The sequence below is a fragment of the Pituophis catenifer genome, unplaced genomic scaffold (genome assembly GCF_029215685.1).
Source record: "Pituophis catenifer annectens isolate HBS135680 unplaced genomic scaffold, rPitCat1.0.hap2 SCAF_18, whole genome shotgun sequence".
In the NCBI taxonomy this organism is placed as follows: domain Eukaryota; kingdom Metazoa; phylum Chordata; class Lepidosauria; order Squamata; family Colubridae; genus Pituophis; species Pituophis catenifer.
Window position 1 is genome coordinate 6,179,130 of NW_027256898.1, and position 19,974 is coordinate 6,199,103.

At 45.1% G+C, this 19,974-nt stretch overlaps 1 protein-coding gene across 2 annotated transcripts in view; it reads left to right on the forward strand.

The window, feature by feature from the left end:
* KIF1B (kinesin family member 1B) overlaps positions 1 to 19,974 on the forward strand; it is a 116,680-nt gene that overhangs the window by 32,245 nt on the left and 64,461 nt on the right. Inside the window, exons 7-16 of one of the 2 annotated variants that reach the window (XM_070956074.1) lie at positions 681 to 792; positions 1,190 to 1,267; positions 1,672 to 1,737; positions 2,777 to 2,794; positions 4,743 to 4,818; positions 6,682 to 6,760; positions 7,231 to 7,373; positions 10,786 to 10,824; positions 14,481 to 14,692; positions 18,892 to 18,971. In XM_070956074.1, coding sequence (XP_070812175.1) covers positions 681 to 792; positions 1,190 to 1,267; positions 1,672 to 1,737; positions 2,777 to 2,794; positions 4,743 to 4,818; positions 6,682 to 6,760; positions 7,231 to 7,373; positions 10,786 to 10,824; positions 14,481 to 14,692; positions 18,892 to 18,971 — 903 coding nt within the window. The remainder of the gene's footprint in view (positions 1 to 680; positions 793 to 1,189; positions 1,268 to 1,671; positions 1,738 to 2,776; positions 2,795 to 4,742; positions 4,819 to 6,681; positions 6,761 to 7,230; positions 7,374 to 10,785; positions 10,825 to 14,480; positions 14,693 to 18,891; positions 18,972 to 19,974) is intronic. The other variant, XM_070956073.1, reaches the window with a different exon arrangement.

The following is a 19,974-nucleotide window of genomic DNA, read 5'->3' on the forward strand; positions in this document are numbered from 1 at the left end:
AGATAGATAGATAGATAGATAGATAGATAGATAGATAGATAGATAGATAGATAGAAAGAAATATAGATACCCTGTTTCCCCCAAAATAAGACATCCCCTGATAATAAGCCCAATCAGGCTTTTGAGCGCATGGCAATAAGGCCAAGCTCTTATTTCAGGGTTCAAAAAAATATAAGACAGGGTCTTATTTTCGGGAAACAGGGTAGGTAGAGATAGAGATAGATAGATAGATAGATAGATAGATAGATAGATAGATAGATAGATAGATAGATGGATAGATAGATAGAATTCTTTATTGGCCAAGTGTGATTGGACACACAAGGAATTTGTCTTTGGTGTATATGCTTTTAGTGTACATAAAAAGAAAAGATACGTTCATCAAGAATCATAAGGGACAACACTTAATGATAGTCATAGGGTATAAATAAGCAATAGAATCATACTAGGAAACAATCTATTAGTATAAATCATAAGGATACAAGCAATAAAGTTACAGTCATGCAGTCATAAGTGGGAGGAGATGGGTGATAGGAATGATGAGAAGACTAATAGTAATAGTAGTGGAAACTTAGTGAATAGTTGGACAGTGTTGAGGGAATTATTTGTTTAGCAGAGTGATGGCGTTTGGGAAAAAACTGTTCTGGTGTGCAGTGCTCTATGTTCCCTTTTCCCTTCCCAAGGACGGTAGCAGCTACCAACATGAACGAGACCAGCAGTCGCTCTCATGCTGTCTTCACCATAGTTTTCACTCAGAAGAAACACGATACTGAAACCAACCTTTCCACAGAGAAGGTAATCTATTTCTTTCCCCTGCGAAATAGCCGCGGCAATTGATCCTTGCAACTGATCAAGAGCTCTTGAGAGACTCTACCCAGCAACCAGGCAGGAAACCTCTTGCTAAAATTTTGAAGCCCACCCCTGGTCTTATAGTCCGAAAAATACGGTAATTAAATAAAAAACGCACATCCCTAGTGGGAGAGAAGCTTTCCAGCTTGGGATAATACTTTGAAAAAAACCACAACAAAAAAGCAGACAATTTATTGAGTGCTGTATATACATTAAGGCTGTACCGGCCCCATTGAACATTATTCAGTCCTGGTCCTGTTGGATCCTGTCAAATTACAACCATCTGACCAGTTGTTTCTCCTCTGGATCGTAGTACTGAACCGGTCCTGCCTCTTCTTTCCAGGTTAGCAAAATCAGCTTGGTGGACCTAGCCGGGAGTGAGAGAGCCGACTCTACCGGTGCCAAAGGGACTCGCCTAAAGGTATAAGCTCCCACGGATGGGGTCTGGCGGGCAGCTGGCAAATGGGCGTCATTCTTCAGTTTGCAGGATCCCCCTTTCCCCCCCCACCAGTGCTTGAAGTTGCCCTCTTGATCATGAACTGACCAGTGTGATTCCTTAATGGGCTTTTTTTTGCCCCATTTTCTGAGAGGCCAAACTCCTGCCCCTCTTCGTCAAAACTCCCTGACAGCTCAGGGAACGTGCACGAAGAACTGATTATTGTCCTCTTCAGCCATTGCTTACCGGAGATCCAGGCATTAAGATCCCTGCTGCAGTTTAAATCAATAAACGCCGAGCCTGCCTGCTTGAAGACAGGGAAACAAGATTGTGTGTTTTCCTCACTTTCTGGCATTTGAGCAACGTTTCCGTCTGATTTCCCTTTCCAGGAAGGGGCAAATATCAACAAGTCCCTCACCACGCTGGGGAAGGTGATTTCGGCCTTGGCGGAAGTGGTAAGTCCAGATTTTTTGGGGAGCGCCTTAAAAAAACCGCTGATATAGGGAACATTCAAATTTATTGAAAAAAAGTGACAACCATTGTACAACATGTCAGGATCATGCGATCATAATTCAGGCCTTTTGGCCACCAGCGTACATTTATAACGGTTTGCTGCATCCTGATCTGGTCTCGCGATCGCCATTAGCCACCTTCCTATCCGCTTCTGATGAGCAGCCTCGATGGGGAAAGCTGGGTTTTTCTTAATGACTTACCTGTCAAGTTTCGATGCTATCTCAAATTAAATGAACTTCTAAACTGCCGATCTTTAAGGAAATTTTCTCTTTATTCGAGCACAGCAATCTTATCATGACTCTCAGTACTGACCTTTGCCCCCCAATCCCTAATTTTGCCCTTTCCGATCCCCAATTCTCTGCTTCTCATTGGCTATCTTCCAAGTCACTGTCCTGATTCCTTTTTCGTCAGATCACAGGAATGTCTCTCCCATCTCCGAGGAGACCGAATCTTCAAAGGGATTTAGCAGGCAAAAGTTCAGGCTTCTCCTCCCTTTTCTATGTCAGTGTTGAGACGCTGACATTACCTGCAGTGATTCGCTGAATAACTGCGGCAGAAAAGAAAAGCTCATAAAATTGGGCAGGGCTCACTTAACAACTGCCTTGCTTATCAGTGGAAATTCAATTGTGGTCTTAACTCGAGGACTACCTGTATTGGAACTTGGTGTATGTGGTGGGCTAATCTTCGCCCCATTTATCTCGCTCATTTTTGTTGGCTGAAAGCCCTTGCTGTTCGTTTCCTCTCGTGTAAAGCTTCCTGGCCACCCTGAGGCTGGAGGTGCTTTTCATAGCTACCCGTATCCTAGAGTTATATGATATGGATGGTTTGAATTTTAGGGTAACGGGAGGTTAAGACTAACCGGTCTGGGGAAACGACAGTGGAACTTTATCTCTGACTCCTTGTTACTGATGTAAAATTCCCTGTTGGCGGTCCTACCTTACTTTAATCTTCTTTTTTTCCATTCTCTGCTTCCAAAACTAGGATAACTGCACCAGCAAGGTATGATGGGTAAAGAGTGTGGTCACTGAATGTGGTAGCCTGTAGAACAGTATTTTTCAACCCGTGGCAGCTTGAAAGACCTGTGGACTTCAACCCGCCGAATTCCGTAGCCAGCATGCAAGCTGGGGAATTGTGGGAGTTGAAGTCCGCACATCGTCACGTTGCCAAGGTTGGGAAACGCTGCTTTAGTCACTGTTGGTTCCTAGCTAGCAATGAGCTTCTAAAGAAAACATAGCCCCACCCGTCTAATCCTCTCTCGCATTCCAAACATGCCTGCTTCAAAGATTGGGATGAGTGTTGGAAGAAGCCACAGATGTTTTATTGTGTTGGCTCTTCCGATTGTACATTCAGGAAATCTTGATTGATCGGTGAGGGCAGTCGCTTTGCGCAGTGACGCCCCTGGGATGGCAAGTAAACCTCCCCTGTTAGGAGTGAAAAAACTGTTTTGCCGGGGAGCAAAACTCTAGAAGCAGGGATGTTTGTAGCAGCTGGAGAAATCCTGCCACTCTAAAGAAAATGTTCTTTTCTGCGGTATTGTCTTGGCAGAACCAACTTTTGCTCTATCAAAGACAGTCCTGCAGAGAGCATTCTCTGCTTCAAAATACGTGATTGGACCACACGTGGCTCACTTCTGTAACAACAACAGGTCTCTCTCAATGTTTTGGGCTGTCCTAGTCTATAGTGGCTCAGTGGCTAAGACGCTGAGCTTGTCGATCGAAAGGTCGGCAGTTCAGCGGTTCGAATCCTTGTGTCACGTAACGGGGTGAGCTCCCGTGACTTGTCCCAGCTTCTGCCAGCCTAGCAGTTCCAAAGCAGGTTAAAAAAAAAAATGCAAGTAGAAAAATAGGGACCACCTTTGGTGGGAAGGTAACAGCGTTCTGTGTGCCTTTGGCGTTGAGTCATGCCGGCCACATGACCACGGAGACGTCTTCAGACAGCGCTGGCTCTTTGGCTTTGAAATGGAGATGAGCACCGCCCCCTAGAGTCGGGAACGACTAGCACATCTGTGCGAGGGGAACCTTTTACTCTATAGCATGTGCATTCAGGCATACGCAGAATAGCAGTTTCTCCCTCTTTCTCTCAAAAAAAGATTTTCCAATAGGAGTTGGATTTTGTTTCTTTGTTTTGAGGCAAAGGCATCTGTTCTCGATCCTGATTAGATTCATCGGCTGCCTTTTGGCTAACCCCTTCAGAATCATGGCCAGGATCCAAGCCTCATCCATATCCGAGACAGGGTTCCCAGTTGTGTGTTCCTGGAGGACCAGCCCTTCCGTGCTATAAAATAATATTTTTAAATCCATGATTTTAAGCCCAGAAGCATTTTCAAAACGTGTTTCCTTCTTGGCAAAGGAAAACTCAGGTGGGTGGGTGGGTGGGAAAAGAGAGAGAGACAAAGAGAAAGAGAGAGAGAGACAAATATAGGAACACGCAGCAAAGCTGGCCTGGCTTTGTTTTGTCCCACAGTTCCCCATTTCTGTCTGCTGAGAAATGAAGAAGTTTCTATCCAGGAGCGCCATGTAACTTGGATAATAAAATGTCCTCATCCTGACAGATGTGTTGGGAAACACCTTGGTGCATTGCAGCAGATGCTTTCTTTCTTTCTTCCTTTTTTTTTTTAAAAAAAGAGCATTCTTCTTTTTGTCTCTTAATTCCTCTTCTAAGATGGGGCCTGCCATTTCCAGTTTTCCTGCCTGTGCCAAAAAGCAATGAACAGGTTCAGATCTTCTGCCTACTTAAGGAGAGGCACTTGTTTAAATGTTTGAACCATTAAAAAAAAAAAAGGCCCTTAGAGTCTACTTAAGTGTCCCCCTTCTCAGGAGAATCACTTCCACCACGTCGTGGCTTCCCATCCTATTCTGTGGAAGTGGCAGGCCACCAGCTTGGGTACCCCTCTCTGCAAGCGTCTTTTACGGTAACCGGGCCTTAAGTACAAAATGTCCTTTTGCAGAGTAAGAAGAAAAAGAAAACGGACTTTATCCCATACAGGGATTCTGTGCTGACGTGGCTGCTTCGGGAAAACCTAGGTATGAAGTTGAGATAACTTTTTCCTTTCGTTTTTAAAGTTTCACTCCCGAATAACCAGCAATGATTTGACAGGTGGTAGATCTCTCTGCAAAGAATGGCCCCGTTTGGTGAAGCAGCAGACTTTAGTCCACGAAGTTTAGCTCCTCTGTCTTTGAAACTGGGACTTTGGTCTGTTAAAAATGTTGATTTGATCAGCTGTGTTTTCAAAGCAAGGGGTCTGCAACCTTAAACACTCGAAGAGCCATTTGGACCTGTTTCCCACAGAAAAGAAAACACCGGGAGCCACAAAAACCTTCCCGTGCCTGACTATTTCTTGAGCGGCCACAAAACTAGCATATGTAGTTGAATTAAACGTTGTGTTTTCTTCTGAAAGTTTTCTTTTCTTGGATTTATCCATGGTTGGCTTACCAGGGGTTGAAAAGCTCAATAAATTGCGTGCCGGCAAGTGTCACACATTGGCAGCTGTGAGTGATATTTTGAGTGACAGGGAGCCACAGCAGAGGGGTGAAAGAGCCCCATGTGGCTCCAGAGCCGCAGGTTTCTGACCCCTGATCTAAACCATTGTGACTCTGGGGTGGAAGCAAATTCTGATTGTAACTTTGCATTGGTCAGATGATATTTGATCTAGATAGATGTTTCTGGGACCAAGAATTTGCAATTTTCTTTCTTAGACTTGGCAAATGTAAAACTAGCATTCACACAACTCATCAAGCTGTAGTGTGACTTGCCTCTTTTGGCCATTCTGTGCTTTGGCAACTCTGCTAATCTGATTTTCAAACTATCAGATGTTTTAGCATGATGCTTAAACCCAACCAACTTTGGTTTGTCCAGAAATGAAACCCAGCTTCTCTGAAATGGGATTCTAATTCCTCTTCTGATATTCAAGATGACAGACGTCTATCTTTTACAATGCTGTTATGATACAGATATGTACTTTTTAAAAAATCCCTGCTTTTAGTGGCCTTCTCACATCCCGACGATGGGTTAGATCAGCGATCACCAACTGGTGGTCCGTGGACCACTGGTGGTCCACAAGAAAATTTTGTTGGTCCGCAGAAAAATTATTTGCATTTTTTATATTGCACTAAATCAGGGGTCCTTAAAGTACGGCCCCTGGGCCGGATACGTGCAATGATACGTTTGTGTTGCTGCAGAGAGTCTCCCCCTTTGGGGTCTTTTTGTGTGGGTCGGAGGGGGACAGAAATTCCGACTTGGGGTCTGCTTCGGCCTCCTGGTGAGGGGCTTTGGGCGAAGGCTGGAGGGAAGCGCTGCTGGTGGCGAAGAGCCGGAGGGCCTCGTTCCAGTGGGGCTGCATCATAGTCTGGAACTGGCTGACCATCTCAGCCCGCTGAGCCTCCAGGCGCCAGTACCTGGCCTTGCACTCCCACAGGTCTTCCCTCTGCTTGGAAAGCCTATGCTCCTAGTCCTCAGTGAGGTGCTTCTGCTGAGCCTCCTTCTCGGTCAGATCCAATTTGAACTGAGCCAGTTGTTTTGCCAGCTCTTTCTCCTGGTGGCTGCTTAACTCCAACAACTACTTCCTGTTGGGGCCCTAAGGAGCCTGGGAGGGGAGGGACAAGCAGAGGCCGGCGAGGCGCCCCTTGACACGAGTGACATCGAGTTGGCCACACCCACCCAGTCACATGACCACCTAGCCACACCCACCCAGCTGGTCATTAGGCGGATCATATTAGTGGTCCGTGGGATTTAAAATTATGAATTTAGTGGTCCCTGAGGTCCGAAAGGTTGATGACCCCTTGGCTAGATAATTATGATTATAATGATGGTGTGTTTGTGCTGAGTCTTTTCACGATTTGGCTTTCAGCGTTGATCTTCCTTGATCTGATTGCATTTCTGCCTTGCAGGTGGCAACTCCAGAACCGCCATGGTGGCTGCTTTGAGCCCCGCAGACATCAACTATGATGAAACATTAAGCACATTAAGGTATTGAACGGGATTACAAAAACGCTGGGCTTCCTCTTCCATATTTTCTCTCTTGTTTTAGGCAACGTGACTCGAGTTTGTAGAGCAATTGATGTATGGATTTCAACTCCCAGAGATGCTGGCTGGGGAATTCTGAGAGTTGAAGTCCACACAACTTCAGGCTGATCTAGATAAAAACCTTTGGAGTCTATCTTCCAAGATTCTTGACCATTGCCAAGTGAAGGATGTTTAAACCAGGGGTGGTATTCACTTACCTTCCCTACTGGCTCCCAAATGTGTGTGCGCGCACTATGCTCACACACACCATCTTTGCACATGTGCAGAGCCTCAAAAAAATGGGACGTCATGACTTTTGCGCGGATGGCCCCTACCGGTTCGCCTGAACCGGATAGAACCGACTGAATACCACCACTGGTTTAAACATACATTATTTTGCCGTTGTTTTAATCTTAATAAACCGATCTCTCCAGATACGCAGATCGGGCCAAGCAGATCAAATGCAACGCGGTGATCAACGAGGATCCCAACGCCAAGCTGGTGCGGGAACTGAAGGAAGAAGTCACACGGCTGAAAGATCTACTTCGCGCCCAAGGGCTTGGAGACATCATCGACAGTAAGTGGATGGAACTGGCTGGTTCCTGGTTTCTTTGGAGAAGATCCACTTCTTTCCCATTGCGTTTCTGGAAGAAAAACCAAGCATTTTTGGTCAATTTTGAGGGTGTAGCAAAGAGGCAGGGATAGGTTTAACTAAAGTTCATGTACCTTACCTTGATCGACAAGCCCGCTCCATAATCTTGTATTGGAGCATTGTTAATTTACCCACCCAGTTGAGTATTAAGCAGAGAAGAGATTGGACAATCATTTTTTCTGAAATGGCATAGGGTCTCCTGGTCCCTTCCAACCCTGTTATTCTGTTATATGTTCCTTTCCCTTGACAAAATTAGAAAGTCTTCCAGAAAACAGTTCCCGGGGTAGCAAGCCGGGCGCGCTGCAGTAATAGCTTGTTCCTGTAACCTTTTGTTTCAGGAGTAGGTTGCAGCTGTCAATTCCAGCAGCCTCCCATTTCAAAATGCCCTCCTAGAACCAAACAAGAACGACAAACGTTTATGTTTTCATTCCTTCCAGAGTCGCTCGGACAAACTAGATCAGGGCAGTTGCGTTTGCCAAACTGGGGTTTATTCTAGCAGAACGTAAGCTGCCAGGATTTACAGCTTTTTATTATCTCTTTCTGTTATGATGACGATCACTGCTGTTGAAAGAATAAAAGAAAAAGACCACACAACAAGGGCAGGCTAGATGAAGGAAGGGAAGGAAAAAAAAAAAAGCCAAATGAGTAAAGTATGGGAAGATTGCCAACAAATTTAAAGCATCATTTGACTAATGTTCTAGTACATTATTAAAAGCTTCGCAGAGTACAAGACATTTCGCATCCATTTTCTAATCAAAGCATGTCTCTATTAAACTTTAAAGTTAATGCAACTGAAAATTTAAAAATATGAGAGAGAGAGAGAGAGAGAGAGAGAGAGGAAGAAGAGGGAGGGAGGGAGACTATAGATCCATCATGACGAACCTATGGCACGGTGGGCACGCGAGCTCAACTCCAGCATGCCAGCCAGCTGATTTTCAGGCCTTCTGGGTCCACTGGATGTCGGGAAACAGGCTGTTTCTGGCCTCTGGAGGGCCTCCGGCGGGTGGGCGGGGGAGAGAACGGCCCGTTTTTCACTCTCCCCATGCTCCAGAGCCTTTCTAGGAGCCTGGGGAGGACGAAAACAGTCTTCCCGACCCCCCCCCCCCACCGGAGGCTGGAAATGGGCCGTTTGGTGAGGGAAGGCCGTTTTTGCCCTCCCCAGGCTCCTAGAAAGGCTCTGGAGCCTGGGGAGGGTGAAAAATGGGCCCACCAGGCCCACCGTGGCATTGTGTGCCAAAAGCGGGTGGTGGTGGTGGTGTGCGCGCATGCGCAGGGGGTGGGGCACATAGAATTATGGGTGTGGGCACACATGTGTACGCCCCTCCCCCCCACGCTCCCCACGGTTTTGGCACGCGATGACAAAAAGGTTAGCCATCACTGCTACAGATGATAAACACTTCATTAAAAATATTGTAAATTATACATTAGGGACATGTTAACCTCTTTCCTTGAGTTTTCCATCCTAAATGCCTATTTGCTTCCAGAGCACACTCTCCTGCTCAAACCCCAAACAACTTAAACTTAGAAGGCCATTAACTTTAAATGAAATATCTCAATCCGTAGCTCACAAAAACAAAAAGACAAAAGATTGGAATTTGTGGGACATTTTGTCCACGTTTCTCTATTTTTTAGCATTTCATAATCCTCACAATTATGGCTTCCCCCACCACCCACCCCATCCGTGTCATGAAAAGGGGCTGGTTATAAATGAACTCTTTCACCATCCTCATTGGAATTTGGAACACAAATGCTTGCATTTAGGCCCAAATTATGTGGAATACGTTTGGTGCACTTGATGCTTTTCCAGAGTAGTTCTAACCGCTGTGGAATTGTAGGTCAATACAGATAGCCCTCGACTTACAACAGTTTGTTTAGTGGCCATTCAAAGTTACTGTATTTCCCCGAAAATAAGACCCCTGTCTTATATTTTTTTGCACCCCGAAATAAGCGCTTGGCCTTATTTTCGGGGAGGTCTTATTATTTTGGGGCACGTGGAACAAGACGGGGCTCCTCTTGCCGTCATACCTGATTTCCAGCTCTGTCTCCCTAACCCTAACCAGAGGAAATGGCGGGGACCGGCTGCACATGGGTTTAAATATTTAAATATTAAGTGTCTCACTTAAGCAGCAGATATTTTGGGGCTCAGCTGTGGTCGTACATTGATTACCCGTATTGATTATCCCACCACGCCCTCTCCATCCTGGGAAGGGAGTCACTCTCACAGAAATTGAGGAATTGGTTTTGGAGACTTCAGCCGATCATTTTAACAGTGAAAGCGCCACTGGTCAGCTGTTTGCCCCAGTGAAATGGTGAGAAAGTTTTGACAAATGAAGGCAAAGCTTTTGAGTTTCTGGAACAGGGAGTGTGATATCTCCCCCCCCCCCTCTCTCTCAGTGAATATCTGGGAATTGTTAAGGGACAAATGCTTAACCTTCATTTTTGAATTCTGGATGCTTATTTATCTGCCAAGAAATTCGCCCATTCTTTTTACACAGCAGATAGACTACAGCCGTGATGGTGAACCTATGGCAAGTATGGCACAGGTGGCACTCAGAGTCTTCTCTGTGGGCACAGGCACCGTCGCCAGCTGTTCTTCTGGTTTCCGGCTTGCACATGCGCGCCGGCCAGCTGATCATCGCGGGCACCAGAGCGCCGGAAATCGGCCTGAAAACAACCTGAAAAACAGCCAAAAAACAGGCTGGGCCATTTTTGGGGCTGTTTTCAGGCTGTTTTCTGGACCGTTTCCAGGTCTTTTTCAGGCTGTTTTCTGGACCGTTTCCAGGTCTTTTTCAGGCTGTTTTCTGGACCATTTTCTGGGTCTTTTTCAGGCTGTTTTTGGGCCATTTTTGGGCCATTTTTCAGCCTGAAAAACGGCTCAAAAAACGCCCAGGAAAACAGCCTGAAAAACATTCTGAAAACAGCCCCAAAACAGCCTGAAAATGCCCCCCCCCAAACGGTCAAAAAACAGACATGCGCACGCTGGCCAGCTGGTCTTCGGGTTTCTGGCGCTCCGGCGTGCGCACATGCAGATACATGCATGTGCATTCCAGTTTGGGCACTTGGTGCCAAAAAGGTTTGCCATCACTGGGCTAGAGCATTTACCCTAAAAACAATGGATAAAACATTTCTTAAGCGCCAATCGAATAGCAATCCGAAATCATAGAGGATTTTCCCTCCCCCCCCCCGTTATAGTAACAAATTAGCTGAAATTGTTGAATTTGAGAATCTGACTTCCTTCTTTTTTCCATCAAGCTTTTCCTTTTCTCACACCGTGTCTCCTGCTAACCCTAAGTATTTTTATCCTTCTTGTGTTTCCCTCCTAACCTCATTTCTTCAGTCGATCCGCTGGACGATTTCTCGGGAAGTGGATGCAAATGTGTGTATTGCAGAATCAATCCATTCCCCCCCCCCCCCCCAATCTTTGGCTTCTGCTGAATGGGCTGCATTTGAACGTTACACTCCAATTCCTTACAGGGAAATCCCAGGAGAGCATTTAAAAAAAAAAAAAAAAGGAAGAGAGAGAGTATGAAATCATCTGACAGGCCTCTCTGAAAGAAAACACGAATTTTCTGCTGCGAAACCAAGGAAAATCAAGGACCTCTATTTTAAATCCCTCTTGTGCTCAAACTACCGATATTTGGAAACATAATAATACCCAGAGTGGAGTAATTGATACTTACCTGCATTGTGTGCCTGTGTGTATGTATCAAATATTCCTATGTGTTTCAAATGCTGGCAGTTCAAAAGCGCGGGAAATTTAAAAGCGCACAGTTTCATTCAGTTTAGCAGTACTTTCTCATTCATATATATACAATATGTGTCCGTGCGTAGGTGCAAATAGCAATAGCTAAAGCATTTGTACACCGCTCCACAATGTTTGACAATACTCTCTAAGTGGTTTACAAAGTCAGCCTATTGCCCCCAACAATCTGGGTCCACATTTTACTGACCTCAGAAGGACAGAAGGCTGAGTCAACCTTGAGCCGGTCAGGATCAAACTCCTGGCAGTGGTCAGAGTTAGTCTGCAATACTGCATTCTCACCACTGTGCCACCAGGGCTTATCTGAAGTAGCTGAAAAACACAGTGTATTTTTATTATTTATTTGAATGTTTGATATCAAGACAGCTGTCTACTGGATTAATGCCTTTTTTATTGGATTCCCCTCCTACCCCCAGGGCTCAGTTTAGCTAAATACCTATCTTGCTAATAAGAGAGGTGGGCAGGCTGAAAAATCACACAGAAAGCTTTTATTGAACGGATTGTTAGAGAGGTGGCTGAGCAGTTTCCTGCAGACCTCTCCTTTCCTCGTGGAGATTAAAAACAAACAAAAAAAAAGTTGGGGAATTTGCAAAACAGTTGAATGCTGTTTGCAAGGCCTCAGCCTGCCCTTTAAAGCAAGAAAGTCAGAAGAGATCTATTGGCAATCTCCTTGAATGCAGAGAATTGGAAGTGTAATTGATCTAGTCTCTTTTTCTGGCATTGTCTTTTTTTTTTTTTTTTAATTTCCAGTATTTCTGCCCCCCCCCCTTCTCCTTTTTAATGCCGCTTTCAGCTTGACAGCTTTTTTAACTCTTGATTTTAGTTACATGCAGCCGCAGCTTTTGGAGAGGAGGGGGCGGATATGCATGGGCTAGCCGTGTGTGGTGCTCTGTGGCAATTGTGTGGCGGCTTTGGCAATTTGTAAGCCTTCCCCGCTCTCCTGCGGATGCACGAGTTTCTCCAGGGTGTGTGATTTTGCTCTACCTCCTTGGCTTGCCATCCTGGCGGCGTTCGAATTGCGCTCGACTCTCAATCCTGCTCTTTTCTGAATTTTCAGGTGGCAGTTTTTAAACCCACTTGAAACATAACCACTGGGCTCTTGAGAACAGAAACATGTATGCTTTGGGTAATCCTCAGCCCTACAGTTCCGTGAAATGTGAAAATTTCTGGATGCCGTTTGGGAGGGGTTTGGAAGAATTTAGATCTGTTTGTTAGAACAGAATCATCATTCTGTTCTGTGAACAGAATCCTACCCCTATTCTGGCAAGCATCCAGGATATACCAAGAACGTTCAGATATAGCACTGATGATACTGTATTTTTCGGACTATAAGATGCACTGTTTTGTCTCTCAAAAGGGGTTGAAAATGTCTGTGCGTCTTATAGATTGAATATTGCCGAAGCACTGCCCACCCGCCAGCCATTTTTTTGGCCTCCGCATGCCCCATTTTCAGGCCGTTTTTCGGCCCATTTTTGAGGTTTTTTCCGGTCCGTTTTTGAGGGGGTTTTCGGCCTGTTTTTGAGGGGTTTTTTGGCCCATTTTCTAGACTTTTTTGGCCCGTTTTCAGGGCTTTTTTTGGCCCATTTTTGAGGGTTTTTTCCAGCCCGTTTTTGAGGGATTTTTCAGCCTGTTTTTGAGGGTTTTTTGGCCCAATTTCTAGACTTTTTTGGCCCGTTTTCAGGGCTTTTTTCAGCCCATTTTTGAGGGTTTCTTGGCCCGTTTTGAGGCTTTTTTCAGCCCATTTTTGAGGCTTTTTTCAGCCCATTTTCAGGACTTTTTTGGGCCTGTTTTTGAGGGGTTTTTCAGCCTGTTTTTGAGGGTTTTTTGGCCCAATTTCTAGACTTTTTTGGCCCGTTTTCAGGGCTTTTTTCAGCCCATTTTTGAGGGTTTCTTGGCCCGTTTTGAGGCTTTTTTCAGCCCATTTTCGAGGCTTTTTTCAGCCCATTTTCAGGACTTTTTTGGGCCTGTTTTTGAGGGGTTTTTTGGGCCTGTTTTTGAGGGGTTTTTCGGCCTGCTTGTGAGGCTTTTTTCAGCCTGTTTTGGGGACTTTTTTGGTCCATTTTCTAGGCTTTTTTGGCCCATTTTTTCTGAAAAATGAGCCAAAAAAAAGCCCCAAAAACGGGCCAAAAAAGTCCCAAAAATGGGTTGAAAAAAAGCCCTGGAAATGGGCTGGAAAAAGACTGGAAAAGGGCCGAGAAAAGGCCTGAAAAAACGGAGGCCAAAAACTTTGTTGTTGTTGTTTTCCTCTTCTAAATTTAGGTGTGTCTTATACAGTAATTTTTTTCTAGGGCTGGCTAATTCTAAAATTACATTCTTCCCCTTCCTTTTAAAAACGGGGTTTTTGAAAAACCCTGCGCCATCGCCTATTGGAGGGAGATAATGGCCGGTACTGAACGCTTGGCTCTCATCCCATCTTATCCAAGAGAGTGGCAGTTAATCTGATCATTCATTTCAGGAGTCTCTGATTTCCCTCCTGAAGGGTGTCTGCCAGATATGGAGGGAAAAAAATTAAGATGATGCTCGCAGTGGTGTGGTCAGAGCCAGCCCTTGTTCTATTGTGTTGCCCATACAGCACGTGTAAAGAACCAGGCATTATGGCTGCCATTTAAAAATTAAAAAATTACACCCAGCAGACTCTCTGCCTCTAATTGATTCCATCCCGGTATTAACATTTGAAAGGATCAGTTAACAGATGACAGCAAAGCTCTTACTCTATAGCTGAACCAGACCCAGATAAAAGAACAGGATACCTAAAAGACTGAACCCTTCGGCTGCTATCTCCAGGGAAGGAGCTCTCTCGAATTTTGTCAGAGACTAGCCGAACCAGGGGGAGGGAGTCAAGTAGGGAATTAGCCTGGAATCATTATGTAGGCATAAGAGACCAAGGTCCAACCCTCCTTGCATGCCATTGAACTTTTATCTAGTCTTGCTCAGGTGCAAACCACCAGTCTGAGAAGATTCCTGTGAAATAGGCATAAAAGCAGTAAAGTAACTAATTGAACTCTTCAGGGGTCGATCTGGTTGTTTGCCTCTGACAAAGGTGGATCGAAGGGTACCATGTTTCAAAACTTCAAAACTGCCATCCTAGAACTATTACATCTCTGTCCGTTTGCTTTTTGTGCGCTTTCCTCTGATACTGGTGTCTCCTCCCTCTCTTCTTTCCCTCTCTTCTGCTCCTTTTTCCTTTGCCTCGCCTCTCCCTTCTGCTTGTCTGTCTGTCTGTCTCTTTCTCTCTCTCTCTCTCTCTCTCTCTTTCTCTCTCTTTCTCTCAGATCTGAAAGATTTTCAGAACAATAAGCACAGATACTTGTTAGCCTCCGAGAATCAACGTCCTGGCCATTTTTCCACAGCATCCATGGGCTCGCTCACCGCATCTCCATCTTCCTGCTCTCTCAGTAGTCAGGTGGGCTTAACGGCCGTCTCCAGTATCCAAGAACGGATCATGTCCACGCCCGGAGGAGAGGAAGCCATTGAACGTCTGAAGGTACGGTGGCTGGAATGGTCAAATGGCCCCAAAAAAAACCCATCTTGGCTTTACCCAGAACCTCATCTGCCTAACATCTGTTAGAGTGCGGCACATGGGTTTAAATATTTTCAGGGAGGGCTTATTTTGGGGGGAAGGTTTATTTTCAGGGGAGGTCTTATTTTCGGGGAAACATGGTACAACAGCACTAAAAAAGTGACTCGCGACCAGGAGTGAAATGCTCCCGGTGGCAATTTTAAGAGGCGTGGACTTCAACTCTCAGCATGTGGGCTGGAGAATTCTGGGAGTTGAAGTCCATGTACACACACACACACACGCACACACACACACACGCACACACACACACACACACGCTGACACTGACCTGCCCTCTCCGGGCCTTGCTGTACCCACCTGAACTTCACCATCTTCCTCCTGTTGCCGATGAGTTGTGCCCAGCCTGTCCTAAGGGAAGGCAGCTGTTGGTCGTTCTCACACCGTTTTCCAAATAGAATAGGATGGAATAGGAATAGGAATGGGATACTTGATTTGGCCCAATGTGATTAGACATACAAGGAATTTGTCTTCGGCGCAGAAGCTGTCCATAAACTTGCCAAGATTGGGAATCCTATTTTAGAACGCGAACATTTGATATTTTCAGAAGTTATCGGGGGGAGGGCAGTTAATAATAATGACGAGAGCCAGTTTGTTGTCATGGTTAAAGGCACCAGGCCAGAAACCAGGTGACTATGATCTCTAGTTCTTCCTTAAGAATGAAGCCAGCTGGGTGACCTTGGGCCAGTCCCTCTCTCTCAGCCCTTTTTTTGCAGAACTGCAAAAAAACTGCGCTAATCGGAACATCGTACATCTTAAGAAGGTACTTGGTCGATACCTAGGATGCTGGCAGCAACCCGTATCAACCATCAGTGCCAGTCAGTGATATTTGTGATGCATTTTTAAATGTTCAGTTGACTGAGTTTCATGTTTAGTGAATAAAAGATGACGATGATGATGATGATGATGATGATAATAATAATAATAATAATAATAATAATAATAATAATAATAATAATAATAATAATGTGTTTCCCCAAAAATAAGACCCTGTCTTATATTTTTTTTAAACCCTGAAATAAGTGCTTGGCCTTTTTGCCATGCACTCAAAAGCCTGATTGGGCTTATTATCAGGGGATGTCTTTTTTTTTTTTTTTTAATTTGATTTATATGCCGCCCTTCTCCGGAGACTCAGGGCGGCTTACAATGTGCTCAGCAATAGCCTTCATTCTCTTGTATATTTTTATACAAAGTCAGCTTATTGCCCCCACAAACTGGGTCCTCAATTTACCTACCTTAGAAAGGATGGAAGGCTGAGTCAACCTTGAGCCTTGGCGAGATTCGAACCAGCAGTAATTGCAGGCAGCTGTGTTAATAACAGGGTGCTTAGACCACTGTACTATCAAGGCTCTTTTGGGGGAAACGGTAATAATAATTCGGAAAACCTGAACAAAAGCTAACATCGGCTGAAGAACCGGCAGCTGTGATTTCACGTTATTGATCTGTAACAACAATAATAATGGCACCCCATCAGAAAAAAGAGGAAAAGCAACCATATAAAGTCATTCCGCTAGCATTGCCCTTCAAAATTAAAAATTAAAGAACAAACAAGACAACTTGAGCAGGCCGCAAAGTTAAAAACATCAGTGGTAATGGCATTGTGAAGGAGCTTCAGCGGCTTCTGATTTTTTTTAAAAAAAATGATGGAGACCCCCCCCCTTTCCTACTTAAGGGAGTCGTCAGCCTGGCCAACAGAATGAAAGAGAATCCCTCCCCCCAAAGTTAAAAGCGACCCTTAAAATTCCTGTATTGGTCGATCTCTCTAGGAGTCATTGTTAAACCGTCTGTAATGCGGGGACTTTAGAGGCCGCTCATTAAAATGTGCGGGCGTAGAAAATGCCCTACTATCTGCAGACAATGGAGCCTTTTCTCCGGCATCTGTGTGTATACGCGCTGAGCGGCTTCCAAAGGGCACAACAGTGGAGGATTTTATCTTTTGGCCTTGCCAGAGCTTCCCTCCCCCCCCCCCCCGCCCCCATTGCCCCCATTCGGGCTGGGTTGTGGATTTTGAATGCTGCCTTTTTGTACTTCCCCTCCCCTTCCATGAGAAACTTGGATGGGCTTGGATGCATACGAAATGTAGGCATTTAATAAAAGGAAGTAAAAGGGGTTGGAGCCCACCCCCCCGCCCCTCCAAAAAAGTTACTGTTTCTCTCCAAGGCGGGGTCTCTACCCCTTAGACCCTGCTTTGGCTCAAGGTGGCAGCTTCAGATCTCTCGATTTGCAAGTGTCTGGGATAGGCATGCTGTTTTTCATCAGTATTCACAGCAGCACCTCTGCTGCAGCGAGCTTTGAAATGCCATTAAAGCTACCAGGCAGCGAATGTGTGCAGAACAGCATATTGTCTCCCGTTGTCCATCCTGGAATAAAAGGCTTGTGGGCATTTGACTCTTCTGCTTAAGTGTTCCCACCCCACCCACCATCATGTTTTTATCTCCTGCCTAGCCGATCCCGTCTGCGAGCGTAGCCCTTTTTCAAAAAACCTGCTGTGAGTGGCAGAGAAACAGCCCTGTTGACACTCTGCTCAAAAGAGAAATTCCTCCCCCCCCCCACTTCCATTCCTGAGGAAAGAAGCAACTCTTTGTTATATGGCTGGTTGAAGATGCGATCACAGGAAAAGCTTCAGCAATTTGAAGTATCACAGTGCTAATGTGGTTCTAGAAACCTCTCTCTCTCTCAAAAAAAGACACTTCCTGCGTCCTACAGATTATTGTAGAGACATCACCCTGCCATCCAAAGTGCGTATAGTCAAGGCCATGGTTTTCCCAGTTGCAATGTCTGGCTGTGAAAGTCGGACCATAAGAAAGGCTGAGCACCAAAGAATGGAGGCCTTTGAACTCTGGTGCTGGAGAAGAATCCTGCGAGTCCCTTGGATGACTGCAAGGCGATGAAACGGGTCAGTCCTAGAGGAGATCAACCCTGACTGCTCTTTAGAAGGCCAGATCCTGAGGATGAAACTCAAATCCTTTGGCCACCTAATGAGAAGGAAGGACTCCCTGGAGAAGAGCTGAATGCTGGGAACGATGGAGGGCAAAAGAAGAAGGGGACGGCAGAGAACGAGGTGGCTGGATGGAGTCACCAAAGCAGTCGGCGAGAGCTTCAATGGACTCCGGAGGATGGTAGAGGACAGGAAGGCCTGGAGGAACATTGTCCATGGGGTCACAATGGGTCGGACACGACTTCGCAACTAACAACAACAACAATAATAATAGATTATTGTGGCTCTTGGGGACATTTACCTAACATAGGCAAGGCAGATCATTCACAATTTGGTTAAACCGAGGAAGAGAAAACAGAATGGCTGGTTGGACTGAAAGACCAAAAAAAGAAAGACCTCATACATGGAGTCTGGAGATAGCCAGAACTTCCTTCAGCAGTAAATCTGAAAGTCCTGAAGTGGGATTGTTGCCCTACCAGATCTCCACACCATCCTGCTGTAAACTAAAAGATGTTGGCCAACATTGTCTTCTGACCTTGGATTTTGTGAGAGCGTTTGTGATGGATACGTGCAGAATATGTGCAGACTCAAGGAGTAACAACAATCTGCCTCCACTAGGGTGGGACCTTTGATTAAATGCTATGGCCGTGATGGCGAACCTATGGCACGTATGCTGCAGGTGGCACATGGAGCCATATCTGTGGGCACACAAGCATTGCCCTGTCTCAGCTCCAGCGCGCATGCACATGCTGGCCAGCTGATTTTCGGGCCTTCCGGGCTGTTTCTGGCCTCCATAATTTTGGCAGCAGATTGGATTCTGCTGCAGTTCTTTTTTAGAGTTGGTAGCCCGGTCAAAAGAACATTTAAAAATCATTGGCTTCGTGAAATATGAAGCTATTATATGAGAGTGTGACATGGAATTTTTAGGGCTTTAGATGAAGGAAAATATGGGTTGAAAACAGCAGGATCTATTGCAAAGTCAAAAGCTTTACAGCAATGCTTAGGATTTCCCGGTCCCAGCGGAGCACTCTGTTCACTGAACCATTCTGATTATTTCCTTTAATATTTTCATTTGGCTAGATTTAAATTTGTGGTGCTGAGAAGCCAAGAATGATACCGATATTCGGTCTTATGTAACCCTCTTCCTCCATTCTCTTTTTTTTCCCAGGAATCTGAGAAAATCATTGCAGAGCTGAATGAAACCTGGGAGGAGAAATTGAGGAAGACCGAAGCAATCAGGATGGAGAGGTTAGTGCTCCCATATCATCTTTTTTTCTCCCAAATTTTATTGATTTTTTTTTATTAATTACATTTCTTAGTGCTTAATAAACATCGTGTTGTCTGGTTATTTAATTTGCTTAGCAATGCTGATTATATTCTTAAATCTCACCCCTTTTTCCAAACCACTGGTAAAATAGATTCCATGTTTGATTCCAGTATTCTGTGTCTTCTTTCTGCTTAATTTTCAATGTCCATCTATGTATTTCTGCACAGTCTAGAATCTTCTTAATTATCTCTTCATCTCGCGGTGTTTCTTCATTTTTCCAATATGATGCAAATATAATCCTCGCTGCTGTTAACAACATGTACTGTAATATTAAATACATACTTTCCTTGTCTAATTTTTCTGATATTATACCTAATAAAAACAATCCAGGTTTAAAATCTACACCTCATATCTCCATGAGATCATATCATCTTGATCGTTACCTTAAAAGCAGTGTTTTTCAACCTTAGCAGCTTGAATTGTGGGATTTGAAGCACAGGTGGGTTTCAGCAGGTTCTGACCAGTTCTGGAAAACCGGTAGTGAAAATTTTGAGTAGTTTGGAGAACCGGTAAATACCACCTCTCTCTGAGTCCCAGCTGATTGGGAGGAAATGGGGATTTTGCAGTAACTTTCCCCTGGAGTGGGGAGGGAATGGAGATTTTACACTATCCTTCCCCTGCCACGCCCCACCAAGCGGAGCCATGCCACGCCCACCAAGCCACACCCACAGAACCGGTAGTAAAAAATTTTGAAACCCACCACTGATTTGAAGTCCACACATCTTCAAGCAGCCAAGATTGAGCAACACTGCCTTAGAGGATCAAAAAGGATCAACTTCAAGGTGGAGTAGGATTCCACTGGATGGTTTTTAATCCCTGACTTCCAAAGCCAAAAAAGGGAGAGGTTGGAGTCACGAGGAGGAAAATTTTGAGTAAAAGGGTAGAAATGGAGCTGCCGGTGGGAGATTTGAGAAGGGGAAGGGT